Genomic DNA, 21,868 nt, shown 5'->3' on the forward strand with positions numbered 1-21,868 from the left:
ACCCTGGGTGAAAATGGATGCTTCCGGACGGGGACTGCGAAAGCTCGTTCTCGTTCCGACGAAGGACGACAAGAACTCCGATGCTTCCGCAGGAGAAGTAACAACCATTGCCGGAGCACCTGCCTCAGGTAACTCCACAGAGCCCGATTCCAAACCTAAAGAAACGGCGACAGCCTCCTCCACCACTGCCAAAGTCGATATGGCTCAGGTTGGGAACAAGACCGAAAGCACTACTCCGGCACCCGCTGCCGGAGCGACGGCAGCGGACTCGATGAAGGAGACCGCAGCCGCTAACACTGCACCCGGATCCGAAGGTGATGCAGAGCCGACAATCGGAAATACGACGGAAGAGAAAAAAGAGGAGGTGAAACCGCTCGTTCTTCCAAGTCGGGGCTATTTCAACAACACCGAAGTTTTCGAGTCCGGCCCTACTCCGGATACAATTCTTACTCCCAGAACAAGATCCTTCGTTCCGCCCAGGGAAAACTGTCCGGTGCCGGTACTCCTGACGGAATCATGGGACGCAAAACGCAGAGTGCTCTGCAAGCCTATCAAACCGCAAATAACATTCCCGTAACGGGACGACTTGATTCCGCCACGCTCGCTGCGATGGGGCTGACGGGACTTCCCGAGGAGACCTACACGGCACCTCCGAAAAAAAACCTACACGCCGAAGAAGACCTACTCCAAACCGTCGACGAGCAGCAGTAACAGCGACTACTCCAAGACGCGCTCTTCCGGCGGTTCTTCATCGAGTTCCGCGAACCGGAGCAGCGGAGGAAGCAACTCCTCCTCGAGACCGGCTCAGCAGCAAAGCTCTCAGAGAAAGAGTTTCTCTCCACCGGTTCCTCCCGGATTTCCACCTCCCCCAGTGTTTCCGGGGTTCGTCGATGAAAAAATCTTCCGGAGGCAGTTCCGGAGGCTATTCTCCTCCGAAGAAAGAAAGCTCACGCATGTCACATGCACGGAAGAAATTCATGCGCCCGGGTTGATTGAGGGGTGAATCACTCTTTCCACCCCCGCCAAATCCATCGCAGGGTATCCGGAAAAATCGCGCCTCCATGCCTTGCACTGTGGCGACCGATTCCCATCACGAACTTATAATCGTAGTTGGAGAACTTGAGCGCGGCGGCCATCTGCTCATTCGCGAGTGGCCAGTTGCCGTGGAGGTTGTCGAGGTCGTTTTCGCCTTCTTGAAGGAAAACGCGGAGAGGTTTTGGATCAGTTTTTCGAATCAGCGCCGGGTAAACATGACCGCCGCGAATGTTGGTGAAACTGCCGATGTGGCTGATCACTTTGCGAAACGCATCAGGTCGTTCCCAGGCTGCGGTGAAGGCACAGATTCCGCCTGAACTGTTCCCGCAGATCACACGCTGGTCGGGGTCGTTGGAAAGTCGGTATTCCTTGCCTACCTCCGGTAAAATTTCTTCGAGTAAAAAACGTGCGTACTGATCGCTGAGAGTGTCGTATTCGAAACTACGGTTCTTTCGTGGCTGCTGTCCCTCTTTTGCCGGGGGCACGACTCCGGGATTGATGAAAATACCGATGGTAACGGGAATGTCCCCGGCATGAATCAGATTGTCGAGAACTGTTGGAGCACGAAAAGGACCGTTCTCGCGGACGAATCCGCCGCCATCCTGACAAATCAACACAGCTGCCGGGGATTTCGCGTCGTATTGCGCCGGGACATAAACCCAATAGTCACGAATTGTTCCGGGGAAAATCTCGCTCACCCACTCATACTGCGTCACTTTCCCTCTCGGGATGCCATCTTTCGGCATCGCTTCGGGGCCGGGTTTGTAGTCCTCGTCAGCCGCAGGTGCGAGGAAGGAAAGAGAGTGAAAGACCAGGGCAAGCAGGGTTAGGTAGCGCATCAAACAGGGTTAGGCGGTGGATTCGTTTGCGTCAATGCTAATCCGGGAAAGCCCTGGATTTCTTAACCATGTGCGGTTCGGATTCACCGTGCTTTGTCTGGTAAAATGTCGGGAATAGGTTCTTCTGCGGCCAGAATACTTACCTATTTGCACAAGAAAAAAAAACATTCAATCAAGGTCTGCAAGCTTATGGATCGATCCATTCGTCCACTTCGAAGCCCTGATTCGCAATTTTTACGAAATTCAACTTCGTAAAACCTTCCTCCATTTTTGGAACCTCCAATTCGCGGAGCTTTGAGAAAAGAGCCACGTCCGGGACTTGACCTTTCCCTGTCCTCTGTTGATTTCTCTCATAACAATCGTCGCGTTCGATTCGAAATAGTAGCCGATGACCCGCCAGCTATGATCTCTAGCTTTGGAAATAAACGGTGCTCGAACCACAGCACTTGTATTGGTGTTATCAATTACGCAAGGCTGCCCGGTTTTTAAACAGAGGTCATATAGCTCAGTTTCCCGGTGCTTTGTTCTCAACATATCCCGGTTGATCCTCACGTGAGTATCAGCAAATCGCTCTTTATAGAACGTCGATTTCCCAGACGCTGGAATCCCCATCAATATGATCGCTTCCATCACTCGAGTCCCAGGGGCTCCTCCCCTTCGAATAACACTTCAACCTTATTGGCGACTCGAGACAGGATGGGAAGGCAATGTGCCGACACTCGCAATCTCTTCACAATCAAATCGGGTTTTGTCGCGCCTTGTGCTTCTCAGGAAGTTGCTCAAGTTCTGCGGCCGTGAATTTCTGTTCCACAAAAATTCTTTGGCAATAGATACCCCTTTTGAATCGGCCGGATAATCGTTCCAATTGATCCCTTTCTCTATCAACATATCCTGCTTCTCCGAGGCACTTTTTCCGTGCAATTCTCTCGTGCTGAATTCAGCGTGTGCAGCCATGCTGATGCTGTTTCTGGTTGCATCCATTTCACGCCACAAGAAGGCATTCGCAGCTTCTTCTTTCGTGGGAACCTGCCAGCACCTGGAATCAAAGGTGGGATTTCGTTCCAAGTAATCTGGCAAATGCTTTTGCACTTCCTGATTGAAATACAAAGTAGCTAACGCTGCCGATTGCGAAACCATTTTACTGTGTTTCCCGTCGAACCAAATCATCGATTTCGCGTCATCTGAATGAAGCAATAAAGTGATTTCGTCGCTCTGCGTATAGCCGCATCGCGCATTGGTTTCACTTACCAGCTTCTTCATGGTTTCAACCATACAAAGCCGAAGCCGCTCATCGTAGGGCCGATCCAACCCTTTCGTGAAATTATGAAACGATCTGCCGTCTAGCCGGATAAGTGTGGGGATCAATGGAAGCAGCCTGATTGATGATCGATCCTCATACTCTTTCATCCGGTCGCCAAACGAATCGCCTTTTTTCATACCAAAATTTTTCGATCACAAAGGTTACGAGTCTGATTAAATTAATCTAGTTTTTCTGAAGCCACTCCAGAAACATCAAGCAACGCCAAGAGAGGAAACTTCGCAATCTCCCGAAACAAAAAAACGAAGTATCACTTCCGCCTAAAAACCTCACTCCGCGCCACTTCCCTGATCATGGATCCCACGCGGAACTTGTCGTCCCGCAACTTTTCCATCACTGCATCTACATCATCGGCGTCGGAGAATTCAATGGTCCGACCGAGGGCGTAGGTCATCATGCTTTCGACGAGTTCGCGAGCGAGGTCTTCTTCGTGGTCGAGGAGAACTTTCTTCAACTCCTGCACATTCGCGAAAGCGGCTCCATCGGGAAGGGTGCCGCCGGGTTCGATAGGGACTTGCTTGTTGCCCACCTTTTCGGTTTCGCGCCAGCGACCGATGGTATCGAAGTTCTCAAGACCAAATCCAATGATGTCCATTTTCTTGTGACAGGAGGCACACACAGCTTGCTCCTGGTGGATCTGCACCATTTCGCGATTGGTGCGGGGCTGGTCGTCGGCAGAGCCGAGCTCGGGAACATTGGGCGGAGGTGGAGCGGGTTCGTCATGCAGAAGCTTCTCCATGACGAGGGCACCGCGAATCACCGGGGAAGATCGTTCGCCGTTGGATCCCGTTGTGAGAAAAGCGGCCTGGGTCATGAGCCCCCCGCGAGGAGACTCGGCAGGCAGATTCACTTTGACGAAGTCAGCAGTTTTGGGGTTCGGAACCTTGAGGTCGTAGTGCACGGCGAGTGCGGGATTGATGACAACGAAATCGGAGTCGATGAAGTTGGCGGCGGGCAGATTGTTCACGATGAGATCGCCGAAAAAATTCGCGGACTTCCTTCTTGGCATCTTCGCGAACGCCTTCGTTGAAGCGGAAGTGCTCTTTGTTGTCGACGGTGATGGCGTCGTAGCGATCGAGCTCGGCCCATTGGCTGACAAAACCGTCGCGGAACTGTTTCGATTTCGGATCGGCGAGAAGGCGGTCAAACTGGGCGTCGAATACGGCAGGGTCAGAGAGGTCTGCTGCGTAAAGCTCGTCATCGGGTGGGGAGCTCCAAAGAAAGTAAGACATCCGGATCGCCAGCTCGCGATTGTCGAGGCGGGGGCGTTTCCCTTCGGTTTTCTTTTCTTCTTCCTGCAGAAACAGGAAGCCGGGGGAGGAAAGTATAATGGCGGTAATTTCGGCCCAGGCGTCACGATGATTCATTCCCTCGGCCCGGTAGCCGGCCCACAACTTGTTCAATCCGGCAAGATACTCCGGTTCGGGCTGGCGGCGGCGGAAGGCTTCGTAGGCAAATTTCTCGATGAGCTCCGGCACTTTTGCATCGTCCCAGATGTAGGGACTTTTTGTGCCGGTCGGAACACCAGGATACAGGATTTCTTCGAGACGAGGTCGCTTCTCCGGATAGAAGGGTCCTTCAATTTCCATCCAGTCGATGAAGACGGCGGCCCTTGGTTCCGTGTGATCGCCACGACCGTCGATTTTGTCGATGTAACCGCGCAAGGTATTCTGCGTGTTGAGGGGAGCGTTTTCCCTCACATTGAGCGAAAGGTGGGAGCGTCCCATCGGTTGGCGGGCTCGAAATTCGATCGACTCAGGTTGCTCCGGAGTGCCCGCCATCTGGAGAGTGCCGCGAATCTGATCCCGATCCCAAAGGCGAACGATCTTTCGCAGCTCGTCGGGTTGACCAACGATGCCGCCATGAATGCGAAAGATGTATTCGCCACGTATGTCAATGTGCCTGCTGGCACTCGCCCACTTGGCGACGTCGGAAATGTAAACGCCCCGGTCGACATGGGGATATTCAAGATAGTTTCGAGGCAGCTCGGCTCGGGAATCCCACTGTCGGAAAATAATCTCGGCTTCTCCCTCGTCTTTGAATCCCATTTCTTTCCAGTTCGCTCCCTCCTTTTCAGGGCCATCTTTCTGTCGAGGTCGGCAAGCTTTTCCCGGTTTTTTTCAGTGACACGTTCTTCCGGTTCGGTTCGCTCAACGGATATTTCTCGACGTGGGCTGTAGTTGAAGCGGAAGGATTCCGTCGCAATTTTTCGCCCCAGCTCCAGGTACCGTTCGAAATGGGAGGAATTAAAAACTGCTCAGCGCCGACAGTGTCGAAGGTCGCGATTTCCCCGTCCTCGGGAATGTCGGCAAGGGCGACGGGAAAACCAAAGAGATCTTCGATCGTAGCAGAATATTCCCGTCGGTTGAGCCTTCGCATCTTGATCTCGCCTCCATGATCGGTAAGTCGCTTCTGTGCTTCGAGAACGGCACCGGTCAGCACATCAAGCGCAGCGGAAAGTTCTTCGGGCAAGGGTTGTGTTTCCTCCTCGGGAGGCATGTCGCCGCCGTTGAGCTGGTCAAGCACATCCTGCCAGCGTTGGGCTGTGTCGAGATCATTGATTTCCCACTTGATATCATCGAAGCGGACCTGCCCTTTCTGCGTTCGTGATCCGTGGCAATCGATGCAGTAGTCCTGAAGGAAAGGCTCGAGCTTTTCCCTGGCATTCGGCAGCGATGAGGTGCGCGTTTTTGCAGGAGACTTTTCGGGATCGGGTGAGCCTTCCTCCGCCGCGTGGGCAAAAGGGAGACAAATGCCGACAAAGGCTACAAAAATAAAAATCGTTCTCACGACAGCAGGAGAAGGTTTAGGCCAACAATTCCGGAACGATGCCCGTGCTGTGACTGAAGGAATCGATTTTCATTCCAGCTTGCTGCATCACGGTAAGCCAGTAGTTCGCAAGCGGCGTGTCTTCTCCGGGAGAATGATGTGGCGTCCGTGCTGGATGCCTTCGGCGCCTCCTCCGGAAAGAATCGCGGGGAGGTTTTTCAATTCGTGACCCGATCGGAGGTTGGTGCCATAACTGACAATACAGTTGTCGTAAAGGCGGCTGCCATCGATGTCTTTCGCCTCTTTGAGTCGATCCAAAAAAATGGGCGAGAAGTTCCGAGCACTTCTTGTCTCTTTCGCGGGAGGCAATGATGCGAGGCTGAGAAAACCCGTAGTGGCTCAGGGAGTGGGCTTTCAGAGTCATGCCCATACCGAGAAGCAGATCGCAGACCGGCTGGCGATAGGTGACAACACGGGTCGCGTCGGTTTGCAGTGCGATGATGATCATGTCATACATCAGGTGAATCGCATCTTCTCCGGAGAGACCTTCCGACGGGGCGCCGAAGGGAGCATCAGGCTTGGGGACGTCGGCCCACTGTGCCTGCCGCTCGAGACCCTTCTCCACCTGCCGAACGCCGGTGAAATACTCGTCGAGCTTTTCCTGATCCCCTTTGCTCAAGGTGCGTTTCATTCCGCTGCCATTGACACGAACGACATCGAGAATGCTCTGTTTTTTCTTCAGCCGCAAATTCAGTTCCTCGCGGGAATCGTTCGGATTGGCAAAGAGAGTGTAAAAGAGATCGATCGGGCGATTCAACCCCGGGATCGGATTGCCGGTCTCATCCCACGCCAGAGAAAGGCCCTTTCCGTGACCGGAGTTTTGCCCTCCATCGGGCTCCTTTGCCGAGAGTGTGAGAGTCGGATATCGAGTCTCCGGACCTAGCTCATTCGCAAGAAGCTGGTCGCAGGAGATCGAATTGTGAAAGCGTTTTCCCGGAGTCCCTGCGACATTCGCTCCGGTAAGATAGGAAACACTTCCTCCGTGCGGATCGGTCGCGCCGAGGTTGGTAAGGTTCGTGACCATCGTGAGATCGTCCTTGTGGCGCTCCAGCGGCGAGAGCCCCTCGGTCAGCCCGATCTCAGAAAATTTCCCGGCCTTCGTGGGATAAAACGTGTCTTTGGTAAATCCGAATCCGCCGCCGAGAAAGACTACCCGTTTCGGAGGTTTCGCAGCAGTTGCCTTTGCGCTGGCGAAAGTTTCCAAAAAAGGAAGAGCCAGCACGGAACTGCCCACCCGGAGAAAGGAGCGACGCGTCGTCGAATTGGTAACAAAGGGACTCATGGCCGATTAAAAGAAGGAGAAACCAACACTATACTTCGATTTTCAAGGGACAATAGTCGTAGTAGCATCAAGGTGTGTCGAATCAGGAAGGGAGGAGTTGAGACAGAGGGCCATGGTGAGTGCCGCAATACAGAAAACCACTGATGGCGGTTTACTTCTCCGTCATCACTCTCTACACAAATTCTAAAACTTGATCTTTCGCGGCCACCCCGGAACATCCACTTTGATCGGCACCCGGTCTTCATTCATGGGGTGAAACTGCAACTTCGATTCCTGCTTTTCGGTGTCGAAAAGAATGATTCCATAGCCATTCAGGCCGTTGCCGGCTCCGTACATCGTGACCTTGTTCCCGAAGCGATCATGAAACTGCCCAGTGTTTTCCGGCGCGCCGGGCTCACGATTTTTCCCGGCTTCGAGCGGCTCCCACTTGCGGCTCGCGCGGGAGGAGAAAGAAGGCAGGGAATAGGTGAGAGGCCCGTCGTTGAAATTCTCCACTCCGTGCCGACCAAGAGTTCCGAGATGGACATCTCCGTGGAGCATCACAACCGGGCATCGCCGATGGCTCGCAAAGCACGATTTCTTCCCGACTGAGGCCAGGCGTTGGAGTCGGTATCTGCAGAAGTGGGAGAATACATCGCAACGTGCACCCAGGGACTGGATGAGAGAACGGCTCCCAGCTTTCCGGATTGCTTCAGGTCATCGGACCACTCTTTGAGAAAATCTTCCTGCTCCTTTCCCAGCAGCTGCAAATCAGGTCGATCCAGCTGGGTGCAATCGTATTCGGGATCAAGGACGACCTCGATTTCGAAATCGGTCTTGCGCGGATTCGGCCACTGAAATCCCGGGGGAGCGATCAGTTCCGTGATGACTTCCGAAGGCGCGCTCTTGAACTTCCGGTCTTCGAGAATCGCGAACCTGACACCACCGTATTCCAAAGCAGTGTAGTAGGCGAGAAACGCCATCACCGTGCGGACCGGGATCGGCCGGATCGGGAAGATTTCCGGTCTGGGTGAACTCGGCAGCATTGACCCAGTCGGGATGAGTCGGGTAGCCGCCCGTGGTTCGATCGCCTTTCATGCGAACGCCACCCCTGCCCCAGAGATCGTTGGCAAAGACATCATGGTCGTCAGTGATCATGATGGTGGGTCGGTCTCTCATCAGCTCCCGAAAGGCCTCACCAAATTTCGGTATTTCTCGAGGTAGTTTTTCATGCCGCGCGGAACCTCCTCTTTCGTCTGCGCCTGAAACATGGGACTGTCGTAATCGTTTTCGTAAATCTGATCGCCGGAGAAAAAAACGAGGTCGGGATCGTGAGCGATTACTTCGGCAATCGCTTCCTTCCAGGGCCAGGCGATGTCCTTGTGACATGACAGGCCGGCCAGCTTCAGCGTCGAGCCTTCTTTGGGTTCCGCACGAAAGGTCCCTTCCCATCTGGATTCTCCGCAGGCAACCTGGAAAAACCTCATCTCATGACGGGGCCAGGACTCAATCGTAAAAAGAGCCGTAGCAGTAAGAGAATCGATGGACTCGGATTGGACACGCTCCCATTCGCCATCGGCGTCACTTCGCAATGAGAGATGAACGGTTTCGAGTTCCGTGTCTCCAGGTGCCGTGGGATCTGAATCCAGATGCACGAGCAGTTTCATCTTTCCCTGGTGCTGACAATACTGCGTCCAGAGGATTTCCGTCGCGCTGGCGACGGAGGCGACAACGCCAATCATTAGAAAGAAAGCCAGAAACAAGCGGACAAATGAGGAGTCTCTCATGGCATCATGAGTTCAGAATAACCGAATCGAATGTAGAACGGTCCGCATGATTCGTCGACATCAATTGGATAAGTCGTCCAAGCTACGAACCGAAAACCATCTCTCCTCGCATAACCCCTGGCAATTCGGGATCCGGGAAAGAGGCCGCGATTCCTTCAAGGTATACGTGATGGTGGTCACCTGTGGTTCGTTGCATCTTGTTCGCTTCAAGCGCAATATCCGACCAAGTCGGATTTTCCAACACTTCTCCAGTATATTCAACTTCCATTACGTCATCGTGGAACCTCACTTTCCCCTCAATCGCAACTTCGCTCAGAACAGAGAGCTCATGATGAGGTAGGCAATCTAACCGGATGATAAATTTATCACCAGCGTTTGGCCGAATCCGGCGATATAACCTTTTCTTTTTTACTTGCTCCCAATCCTCATCGTCTCTATCGGCAGGTTCCTCCCAAACATTCTTGAAGCGGTTTTTGAGTTCATCTATCAATTTCGACGAAACAAAATGCACTCCCAACACCAGCTCATTAAGTGGTATTGTTTCCGGAGTCTCAAGTAGTACAATGGCACCATCATCTGTGATCCAGCCGTTTTCCAACCTAATTGTCTCCAGTTGCTGAATGTGTTGACTTGCGCAAACTACAGATACTACATCATCTGCGTCGTTCGATCCAGGAATCTCCAAATGTTTTAATGCTGGAAAATCGTTTTCAAATATTGAATGCAAATATTTGTCACCATGATCGAAATCGCCCCTGACAGTTAGAGCGAGAGTTTCAACACGCGGAAATTCGCAGTTGGTGATTTGCTTGCCGAATTCTGATCCATCTCCGTTGAAGATCAATTTCTTCAAACCAGAGTGTCGAGAGCATCCCATTGAATAAGGGGCTCGTCGAGACCGCCGAATCCATCTTGCAAACCGAAAATCTTGAGATCAGGATAAGCACGAAGTAAAAGTTCAATCTCTAGGACTTTATGGTCTTCAAAGTGACGAAATTCCAAAGGACCTAGATAGATTCCCTCCAAAAATTGGAGTGATTCGGAATTCTGAATCAAGCTATCCAAAACAATATTTGCCGATTCACTTTGAAGCCCATATTCTTCTTCAACACCAATCGCAATAGCTTGGGGCTGAGATTGTACTTTGGCGAGTTGTTTCAATTGGTGGTCAACTTCTGCGGCTTTCAAACATTTCAATGAAGAGCCGAACTGCTGCTGATAGCTGCGGAAAAGAATAGTCCATGAATAATCGATTATATCGTCTCACGTAGTTTGGGTTATTGATTTGACGACTTGCCCTGAAATAATCTCAACGCAATCTCATGAGAATAACAACGGGAAAGCTTGGAATTGTAGCGCAATCGAAGCAAACTGAATTGGTTTGAAATTCACGGCTCAAAAATTCTTTATCACGATCCTGGCGCTGGCCTTATGTCTTGGCCGCCATCCCACAGACGCACAGGAAAAGCTGACTCGCGTTCTCGCCCCCCTTGCTGCGAAATTGGAGCCGGATGAAAAGATCGTCTACAAGACAGTCGGTGAGCGAGATCTTCATCTCCATGTCTTTTCTCCTGATCAAGAAGAGACGAGGCTCGAAGAGCGCCCCTGCCTGCTGCTCATTCACGGAGGCGGCTGGACCGGCGGAGAGCCCCGTCGACAATATCCGATCGCGGATCACTATGCGAAGCAGGGCGTGCGTCGCAGTCAGTTTGGAGTATCGGCTGCTGGGAGATAAAACGGGCATACGGTTTTCGACTGCGTCAAAGACGGACGGTCGGCAGTGCGATACCTGCGCTCCCACGCTGCGGAACTGGGGATCGATCCGAAGCGAATTGCTGTCTGCGGAGCTTCGGCTGGTGGCCATGTCGCGCTGGGCACTGCAGTTTTCGAGAGTAGCCCTGACATGGATGAGGCAAGCGACGACCTTTCCGTTTCCTGCCGACCTGATCTGCTGATGCCCATGTATCCCGTCATCGACACTTCAAGTGATGGGTACGGACAAAAGAAAATCGGGGAGCGCTGGCGGGAGCTTTCTCCCGTTCATTTCGTGCCCGGCGGCCTGCCTCCGATGCTGATTCTTCATGGGACCGGTGACACCGTAACTCCCTTTTCCGGGGTAGAACGTTTCGTGGAGTTGTCAAAAATCGCCGGAAACGACTGCGAGCAATTCGCCTTTGAAGGTGGGCGGCACGGATGGTTCATTTTCAATATCGATCACTACCGCGAAGCACAGGGAAGAATGGATGCCTTCCTCGAAAAACACGGCTGGATTCGGGAAGCCCGCGCAGCCTCTGATGAAGAGGAGTTACGCCAGTGGTTGGAGAACATGGTGTGGCACCACCGCTTTGACGAAGAGGAAATCGCACGGGCAACGGGACTCTCGAAGTCAGAGATTGTCGCGGCCCTGGAAAAGTTTGAGATCAGCCAGGAAAACTCACCGGTTCTGTCTCTTGAGAAACCCTTTCGAATGATACCGTATCCCGGAGGGCGTCATCCGCGCATCGGTTTTCTCGAAGGCGCCATCCTTTCGCAACGCGAGACGAAAGTCAGTGTTTTCACCCATGGAATGATGGCTTCGACTACGTCGTTGTCGATGTTCCCGAAGCCCTCTGGTCAAACCTCGGTCTGACCTATCTTGCCCACTCTCACATTGACACGATCTGGAGCAAGGACGGCATCGTTCTTCCAAAAATGGAATGGCAGCGCGATGAGAACGGAAACTGAAGCTGAATCGAACGCTGCCCAACCGGATTCGCTACGAGGCGGAAGTTCAGTTAGTGAAAGATCATCTCGAAATGGAGCTGCGTCTCACCAATGGCACCGCGAAACTTCTAACCGACCTGCGGGTGCAGAATTGTGTAATGCTGAAAGGAGCTCCGGAATTCGCCTCACTCACTAACGAGAACAAAATCTTCGAGCCACCTTTCGCTGCCGTGCGATCAGCTACTCATCCCAACCGATGGATCATCACAGCGTGGGAGCCCTGTCATCGCCCCTGGGGAAATGCCCAAAGTTCCCTGCCTGCATTCCGACCCGCGCTTTCCGATTGCAAACCGGGAGAAACGCAGATTGTTCGCGGCTGGTTGTCGTTTTATGAAGGGGGGGAGCTGGATCAAGAGTTGGAGAGAATTCAGAAATCGTTCATTTCAGAGCGTTGAACGAAGCGCTCTAGCGAGTTAGAACACGGAAAGAAACAGCATCTTTCCAGGCGGGAACGGAGTTCGAATCAATCGTAATTCGGGCGGCGAACGATCTCCGAAGAATAGTTTTCTTTCGTCGCCCCTTCCTTGTTCGTTTCTTTTTCTGAAGCCGCTTCGAAGGCTTAACTTCGGTACAAAGTAGGCGCCCGGATTCGCTAGGGATTACGTTCGATTCTTTTTGAGTGCCAAGGATCAAAGCGGCTGTCACATTCTCTCTACTGCTGGAAAACTGTCGGAAAAAAGAAACAGAAAACGACTGTTTCCCGGGCTACCAGTGAGCAACAAATCAGTAGCTGTATTCCCATCGTTTTCGACAGTAGTCCATGATTTCACAGCCCGGAGCTTTCGTGATACGGTAGTCAATTGCTGGCCGACAGCAGACTCATTGTAGATATCATTACCAACTCCTGAAAATGGGGAGGAACCAATTTTCGAATCTGGACGAATGATTGAAACTCGAAAACCATACACAGCACCCGTCTTATTCGCTGGATCTCCATCCCCCCATCTTCGAAGTAAGCTCCGGCAATCGCTAGATCTCCGACCAGCGCCACACCGACACCTAGCCGGTCGCCGTGCCCGGCGTCACTCGCTGTGAATCGGCCAATTTCTTGTCCGCTTTCGATATCGAATGCGTAGACCGCACCACTGTCAAATCCACCTCCACCGTCACCGTCTTCGCCCAGTGAGCCGACGATGGCAATATTTCCATCAATTGCTACAGAGACTCCAAATTGATCGACAGCCTCCGCATCCGATGCAGAAATCCGATGAATTTCCTCACCCGTTGAGAGATCGAATATGTAAGCAGCACCCGCGTCGTTTGCCGGATCTCCCGGCCCACCATCTTCATAACGAGCGGCGATGATTACTCTATCACCGAAATTGCTGCGCGAATTCCGAACTTGTCACCGGCCTGAGCATCGGATGCGGTCAGCTTGTGAAGCTGACTGCCGCTGGAAAGATCAAAGACATATGCCGCACCCGCATCGGGAGCAGGATCTCCGGGTCCCCCATCCTCGTGGCGGGCACCTGCAAAAATATAATTCCCCTCGACCTCAACGAACCAGCCAAACTGATCACTGCTTGCGGATCTTCTTGAAGCAACTTCGCTACCTGATTTCCCGTTCGAAGATCGAATACATACACCGCGCCTGTTCCATCAAGCGGATCCCCTATTCCGCCGTCCTTCTCCATGCGCTCCTACCACGGCAAAATGTCCGGATACTGCTACCGAAACACCAAAGAAGTCACTCGCTTGCGTATCGGATGCAGTCAGCTTGAAAAGTTGTTCTCCAGTAATGAGGTCAAACACATAGGCAGCTCCGGCATTGTTCCGAGGATCACCAACTCCTCCATCTTCCAAGTGCGCTCCGACTACCGCATACCGGTCGTTTATCGCAACCGGCCAACCAAATCTGTCGTCTACGCCTGCATCCTCCGCAGAGAGTTTGAAGACTTCATTTCCCGTTTGCAGGTTGAACACGTAAGCTGCGCCTGCATTGTTGGTCGGATCACCTGAACCACCGTCTTCATTGGGAGCGCCGACGATAGCATAGTCACCAAAAGCATCGACGAAATATCCGAACTCATCCCCAGCTTGATCGTCGGAAGCAACCAACTTGTTGCCAGGAGAACGATTTTCGAAGGGGAGAGCATTAACATCACCAGGCACCACGATGGCTTTCGCCAAAGCAGCCAGGTAGAAACATTGCGGAATTATTTTGGGAGAATGATGAAAAAGGCCCATGAAATAACCTTATCACTAACTAAAATGAATGCGCTACAAAAAGAGCCTGTTTGCACCCTGACAAAGATTATTCGACATCTCGGCGGTTGACCATCAGCAACCGCAGACTCAGCAAACTCTATCCCTCACAGAATGAGCAGGTGCTTCAACCTCCTCCCTATCCAATCATTTCCTGAATCACCTGCCCTCCAAACTGCGATAGCTGTTTGTATCTTCCTCCATGAAAATAGGTCAGCTTGTTATCATCCAACCCTAACAAGTGCAGAATCGTGCAGTGAACATCGCGAATCGGATGCACACAATCAACCGCCTCGGCACCGAGTTCGTCTGTTGCGCCGATGATAGATCCCTTTTCACTCCGCCTCCGGCGAACAGCATCGTCATGGCATTAGCGTTGTGGCCGCGACCAATCGAGTAAACTCCACCCCGCTTGTTGTTGTCGGGCGTTCGGCCGAATTCGCCGCACCAGATTACCAGTGTATCTTCGAGCATTCCGCGACGCTTGAGATCCTTGATAAGGCCGGCCATCCCCTTATCGACGCTCCGAATCCGGGACGAGTGTCCTTTCTCAAGGTAATCGTGACTGTCCCAGCCACCCGAAAAGATCTGGACAAATCGAACCCCTTTTTCAACTAGTCGACGAGCCATCAGGCATTGTTTTCCGAAGGTTTCCGTTTCCGTATTGTCGAGACCGTAGAGATCTTTGATGTGCTGCGGTTCACTATCGATATCGATCACACCCGGCACCTCCATCTGCATGCGATAGGCAAGCTCGTAATTCTCCATACGGGCAGCGAGATCGGCGTGCTGGGGATTTTCCGCAGCGTGTTTTTGGTTGAGCGCAGCCAGTTCATCCAGTGCCCGACGCTGGTGTTCGCGGCTTTTGAAAGAAGGAGAATCAAGGTCAAGGATTGGTGAACCTTCCGGTCTCAGGCGAGTTCCCTGATAGTGAGCCGGAAGGAAACCGTTGCTCCAGTTCTGTGAACCACCTGAGGCAGTGCGAGTTCGGTCATGACGACGTACCCGGAGATTCTGATTTTGGGAACCAAGTCCATAGCCCACCCAGGAACCGACAGCAGGGTCACCACCCAGGCGGCTTCCGGTGTTCATGTGAAAGAGTGCCTCGGGGTGATTCAGTGACTCGGCTTGGCAACCCCGGTAGTTGCAAAGTTCGTCGGCTACTTCCGGATCAGCCATGTGAATCCATTGATCACTCATGTCGAGTCCGGCATTGCCCACTTTTCGGGATTGAAAGGGACTTCCCACGTAAAACTTGAATCCTTTCTCCAATCCAGCCGTGAGCTTGGATTCCGTTTGTGGAGCTCCTGGAGCTTCGGCTTGGGATCAAAGGTGTCCATGTGTCCCGGACCACCTTCCATGAACAGCATGATCACGTTCTTCGCCTTCGCTTTATGCATCGGCTTCTTTGGAGAAAGCGGAGACTCGGCGGCAAGCAAATCGGTAAGGGCTAGGCTGCCCAAGGAGGCGCCGAGACCGTAGAGAAATTCGCGGCGGGAGTTGGTGAAAGGAACCGCTGATGAACGCTGATGAACGCTGATGTCTTTTTTCATGATACTTTGGGTAGAAAATCCCGGATGATAAATCGCTTCCAATCGACTTGGTTGATTGGGGCAAAATTAATGAGATAACGACTGGCTTTCTGGTAATTCGCATATAGTTCATAAGTTGAGCCTCATGCTCAGCGAGGAGCTTCGTGACTGCCTTTAGTTCCACAACCAAATCGGAAAAAACGATCAAATCCGGGATATACTTTTTCTTGAGTTGTTTTCCTTTGTAAAAAATGGGCAGTAGTGCCTGTGATTCAAAATCGATTCCCATGTCGGCCCGTTCGAGTTTTAGACATTCCTGATAGATTTCTTCTGAAAGCCCTCCGCAATTTCATTGTGCACGGCAAAGGCGGCACCCATAACGGAGAATCCTTCATCCGAGTATGGCTCGCTCGATTTCATATCCTTCTATCAGCGTAGATCAGCGCCCATCAGCGGTTCCCCAAGGTCCTCAATACACATACGCAAACTCATTCGAGTTAAAACAACAGCAGGCAAACATCAGCCAGCGCTCTTGTTTCAGCGTCGACGTCGGCCGGTTTGAGATCGCTTTGGTAGTTTTCAAAGGCAGGAAGAATCTCCCGGTATTCAAAAGCTTCTCCGGAAAATTCCTCCACAAGCGAGCGGGTGATTTCAACCGGGTATTCGGTCGGCTCCGGCTCTACGTCTGCATGATACTTTTCCATTTCAGAGTAGTAAGAGAAGAGACGCTTGCTCTCCACTTCATCCGGCTTTCTTCCCAACGCGCGGAGGAATGCCTGCTCGATCTGCGCTGCCGGATCACTGGCCTGCTCTTTCAACGAAGCCGCAAAGGCAATCGAACGGTCGGTGATCACATCGCTGTTCAGCAACGAGAATGCCTGCGGCGAAACTGCGGCACTGTCACGCGCCTCGCACGAATCATTCGGATTCGGCTGATTGAACAGCTCAAGAAAAGGATCAGCCATTCCCCGCACTCGATAGGCGTAGACAGTCCGGCGATTTCTTCGTTCGGGCATCGGGTCAGGCTGGTAGGCGGGTGCGAGGGAAAACTGGATCATGCGGGGCTGGAGTGCCACTTCCATGTTGATCTCGGGCATTATCGGAAGTCCACCCTTCGAGTCGCGCAGTTCGCCTGTGATGGCGAGAAGCGAATCGCGAATTTCTTCTGCGGTGAGACGACGAGTTGGGAAATACGCAAGCAGCGCGTTATCAGGATCTCCCGCATCGAGGTATTCACGCTTGGGATGGTTTGCCGCCTGCCGGTATGCCTGCGAAGTCATGATGAGACGGTGCATCTTCTTGAAGGTCCAACCGCTTTCCATGAATTCCGCAGAAAGCCAGTCGAGCATTTCGGGATGTGTCGGCTGCTTACCGCTCACGCCAAAGTTGTTCGGGTTCCCCGCGATGGGTTGTCCAAAGTGATGCTGCCAGATGCGATTCACGATTGAGCGTGGCCGTGAGAGGATTCTCCGGATTGGCCACCCATTTCGCAAAAGCGAGGCGGCGGCCTTCGAGATCTTCAGAAATCACGTAAGGATCTTTTTCATCGGCACCTTCTACGGGAAGTCCCAGCGCACTGAGCACTCCCGGCTGCACCTTGTCCCCCTGCGCGTCGAGTGCCCCGCCGGTGAGGATGAAACTCTCGGGACGGGCATCAATGTTCGGATTCCTGGGCATCCGCAATTTACGGGCGTTGAGATGCTGAGGATCGGGGCCGTTGTAAACGGTCTGCGCGAGCGGTTCGAAACGCTCGAGACGGCGTTTCCAAATCCACTCATCCTGTTCGCGAACTTTGAGTTTCCCCTGCTCATCCGTGGTCAGCCCCACGTGACGGGGTGGCTTTTCTTCATCAGGAAGATCCTTCCTCGTGTCGCTGTCCTTGTATTCCAGCCCATGCTCTTGGAACCATTTTTTTGCAGCAGTCTCCCGCTTATCTCGCAGCGCATTAGCTCGCTTGTGTGCAAAGTCGTAAAGCCGCTGCACCATCACTTTGCTTTCCTCCATCCCTTCCAAACTTTCTTCGGGAGTGTGGGGAACGGAGCGCTCCGCAATCTGTGTTCCGGCGAAGGTGGCATACATGCGATAGTAATCGCGAGTCGGAATCGGATCGAATTTGTGATCGTGACACTTCACACACCGCATCGTAGTGGAGAGAAAAGTCTGACCAACCGAATTGACGACATCGTCCAAATAAAGCTGTCTCGCTTCGGGATTTTCCACCATGGCGGGATCCCAGGGGCCCACACGGAGAAATCCGGTAGCGACCATTTTCTCTGCCTCTTCGGGAGTGTATTTGCCCTCGGCGCGCGCTTTGACAAACTTTTCGTAATTCCCCTTCATACGCTTCCGGAGAGAATTGTCAGCCAGCTCATCTCCGGCGAGCTGCTCGATCACGAACTGATCGTAGGGCATGTCTTCATTAAACGCGCGAATCACATAGTCCCGGTAGCGCCACACGTTCGAACGCTCGTAGTCGTTCGACATGCCCCCGGTATCCGCGTAGCGAGCCGACGTCGAACCAATGCTGCGCCCAACGCTCGCCGTAACGGGGGCTGTCGAGGAGGCGATCAATGAGACCAGTCCAGGCAGCATCGGAATCTTTCTTCCACGCCGACGTAAAATCCGAAATCTCCTGCGGTGTGGGAGGCAATCCGATCAAGTCCAACGTCGCCCGGCGAATCAGAGTGCGCGGGTCCGCCTCCGGAGCCGGTTCGAAGCCTGCTTCATCGAGCTTAGCTCGAATAAAATAGTCAACAGGGTGGTGCCCGACTGGGTGGTGCCCGACTGGGTGGTTTCCAACAGGGTTTGGTTGAGCACCTAACCCTGTTGGGTCATCGGGCAAAGAGGGTTTGGTCACAGGGAGAAAGGCCCAGATCTTCTCGGGCTGATAGCGGCGATAGGTCCAATCATCACCGAGACCGCCGCTGGTTTTCACGATCATCCCGTCTTCCGTAACCGCTTTCTTTGCCTCTTCTTCGCGTATCGCGAGCTGCATTTCGTCACTCGGCCAGGGAGCACCGGCGTTGATCCACTCTTCGAAAAATCCGATCTGCTCCTCGGTGAGGCGATCATTCTCTTTCGGCGGCATTTCAAAATCCGGGTCGTCCCAGCGGATCGTTTCCATGAGAATGGACTTGGACGCATCACCGACAACCACGACGTCCTTGCCAAAAGTTTCGCCCCGGCGAGCAACTTTTCCCGCGACAGCATGTCGTAATCGCCTTTGATTTTTTCCTGGTCGTCACCATGACAGCCAAAGCATTTTTCCGAAAGAAGCGGCTGAACCTTCAACGTAAAAAGACGGTCCGCATCTGTCGGCTCCTTTGCGGTTGAAGTTGCCGCGAAAGCAAAAAGGAGGAGGAAAAAGGAAAGTGTTCTCATAATTTGATGAGTAAAGATCGGGAATTTCCTGCAAATGCCGATCCAGAGAAAAAAGGTTAACAAATTTTCGGAAAAAAGTCGATTATGACGCTTTCCGACATTCCCTTTTGTATTCTCGGAACTATCCTTTTCCATGTTCTCACCCGGCGATCTCTATGCCATCGGGGCCGGGTTTTCTGGTCCTTTTCGGTGATCCTTATGCGGATCAGCGGGTTTACGATCCCGCCGTTGCCTCTGACTTTTTTCAAAAGCTTCGTTGCGATTCTTGGCTTCGTCGCAGTGCTAGTCTTCGTGGGTGATCCGCTTTTTCCCAAATACGACGCGATGACCTGGGTGCGGCTTGTGATCAGTGCTGTGCTGGGAATTTCTATCGCAGACACGCTTTTCGCCGCTGCTCTGAATCGGCTCGGAGCAAGTCTGCAGGCTCTCGCCGATTGCATCTATGCCCCCTCCGTCGCGGGGGTCGGCTTTCTGCTTTTCGGAGAAGGACTTTCGGCGTGGAACTGATCGGTGGCGCGCTTGTCATCTCCGGGTGTTTGTGGGGATGGTAAAAAACAAAGGAGATCGACGACCCGAAAGACCTCGTTGTCGGCACGCTCCTCGCGGCGGGGGCTCATGTCATCATGGCGCTCGGCATCCTCCTGGTGCGTGATGTGATTCGCGAAGGATCGCTCGTCTGGGTGGCGACATTTCGCTTCATCGTCGCGACCGCAGCCCTCGGTTTCTTTGCTCTTGCGCGTGGACAGAGGGAAGTCATCACGATGGGATTTCAGCGGCGCGACATGTGGAAACACACGATCCCCATGGCTTTGTTAGGGCCTTTTCTGTCGTCCCTGTTCTGGATTGCAGGATTCAAATACGAAGTCCGGGGCGTGTAGCGATCTACAACCAGATGTCGACTGTTTTCATCATCATTCTGGCGTGGTTTTATTTTGAAAGAGAAGATGACGACGCGAAAGTTGGCGGGCGTAGCGTTGGCGATTGCAGGAGCTCTGCTCGTTGCGTGGGGCGGGTGATCGCGCAGTCGTGTCGGCAATTTTCTTGCACCTGATGACGATTCCCGATTCGATACGAAATGTGAAAACGAAATTCTTTCCCGCCATTGTCACTATCATCGCCTTTGCCCTTTTCGGCGATGCCGCTCATTCGCAAAACGACACGACCGTCTTCACCAACGGCAAAATCGTCACGGTCGATGAAGCGTTTTCCATCGCCGATACGATGGTCGTGAAGGGCGAGCGCATTCTCTATGTCGGTGAAAAAGAAGGAGCACCATCTGTTCCCGAAGCGAAAACAGTCGACCTCAATGGCGCGACCGTGCTTCCCGGCCTGATTGATTCCCACGTTCACTCAGTGGGAGCCTCGATGTTCGAATACGATCACGCGGTTCCGACGATGGAGTCGATTGACGAAGTCCTCGCTTATGTCAAAAGCCGAACCGAAGTCCTCGCCGAGGGAGACTGGATCCGTATCTCCCAGGTTTTCATCACGCGATTGAAAGAGCGACGTTTTCCCACTCGCCACGAGCTCGACTCGGTCGCTCCGAAACACCCGGTCTGGTTTCGCACCGGGCCGGACGCGGCTCTGAACTCTCTCGCACTCGAACTTTCCGGTATCGACAAGAACTTCGAAGCACCGGAGGGATCAAAACGCCAGAGTCGAGCGTGATCCCGATACGGGCGAGCCAACCGGGATCATTCGCACCGCAGGCGGTCTCGTAAAAGTGACGCCAAACAAATCGGAAAAACCGGCACCCGATTTCGAAAAACGACTCGAGCGGCTTCGGCTTCTCATCGAAGATTACAACAAGGTCGGTCTCACCGGCATTCATGCGCGCAATGTGAGCAGCAGTTCTCAGCGACTCTATGCAGAATTGCCTGAAACGTGATCAGCTCACTTGCCGGGTTTTTCTCTACCGGGGAAACAGTGCCGGAGCACCCATCGAGAAAACCCGCGAGCAACTCGCCGAATACGCAAAAGATCCACTGCACGAATACAACAATCTGCTCTGGCTGCGCGGGGTGAAGATGTTTCTCGACGGCGGGATGCTGACGGGCAGTGCCTATATGAATCAACCGTGGGGCGTCAGTAAATTTACGGCATAACCGATCCCAAATATCAGGGCATCCGCTACGCCGAACCGGACAAGGTCTACGAAATCGCCAAGGCGGCTTTGGAAAACGGATTGCAAATGACGGCGCACGCAGTCGGCGACGGAGCAGTCGACACGCTGGTGAACGCCTATTCCCGCATCGCTGAGAATGATTTTCCCATTCGCGACAAGCGTCCCTGCGTGAGCACTGCAACTTCATGACGGCCGAAGCCATTGATAAGATGGCGAAACACGGCATCGTCTGTGATTTACAGCCCGCCTGGCTCTGGCTCGACGGATCGACCCTGACAAAACAGTTCGTCGCGAGCGACTGCAGTGGTTCCAAACCCTACAAGACCCTGTTTGAAAAAGGTGTTACCGTCGGCGGGGGGAGCGATCACATGCAGAAGCTGGGCAGCTACCGTTCCGTGAATCCCTACAATCCCTTTCTCGGCATGTGGATTGCGATGACCCGCGAACCGCGCCGCATGGAGGGCGAGCCGACCCTGCGTCCCGAGCAGCGAATCAGCAGGGAGCAGGCGATCCGGCTTTATACCATTCAAAACGCGAAAATTTCTTTCGAGGAAAAAGAAAAAGGTTCGCTGGAGAAAGGGAAGTTGGCTGATCATCGTGCTGGATCGCTAATCGAATGCGAGGCGAATGAGTAAAGACATCACCGTGAAGCAACTTGGCTGGTGGAAGAAAGGACGGGGGAGAATGTAGAAGGGGATTTCATCCGTTCTACAAGCGCCCCGCTTCGTAGATTTTCCTAGCTGGCGGCGTCGAGAGCTCCGAAAAATGGCAAACTCGTGATGGAACCATTCAG

The 21,868-nt window shown here is 53.0% G+C and overlaps 2 protein-coding genes across 2 annotated transcripts; both read right to left on the minus strand.

Moving 5' to 3' along the window:
- Positions 1–1,004: 1,004 nt before the first annotated feature.
- LOC119570694 (enterochelin esterase-like) lies at positions 1,005–1,781 on the minus strand. The gene has a single exon (XM_037918334.1). It carries the CDS (start codon positions 1,779–1,781, stop codon positions 1,005–1,007), a length of 777 nt encoding a protein of 258 aa, XP_037774262.1.
- A 768-nt stretch (positions 1,782–2,549) lies between these two features.
- On the minus strand, positions 2,550–3,281 carry LOC119570695 (tRNA(His) guanylyltransferase-like). The gene has a single exon (XM_037918335.1). The coding sequence runs from the start codon at positions 3,279–3,281 to the stop codon at positions 2,550–2,552; it is 732 nt and encodes a 243-aa protein (XP_037774263.1).
- Between the last annotated feature and the right edge of the window lie 18,587 nt (positions 3,282–21,868).

This window comes from Penaeus monodon, unplaced genomic scaffold (assembly GCF_015228065.2).
Source record: "Penaeus monodon isolate SGIC_2016 unplaced genomic scaffold, NSTDA_Pmon_1 PmonScaffold_3588, whole genome shotgun sequence".
Lineage (NCBI taxonomy): Eukaryota > Metazoa > Arthropoda > Malacostraca > Decapoda > Penaeidae > Penaeus > Penaeus monodon.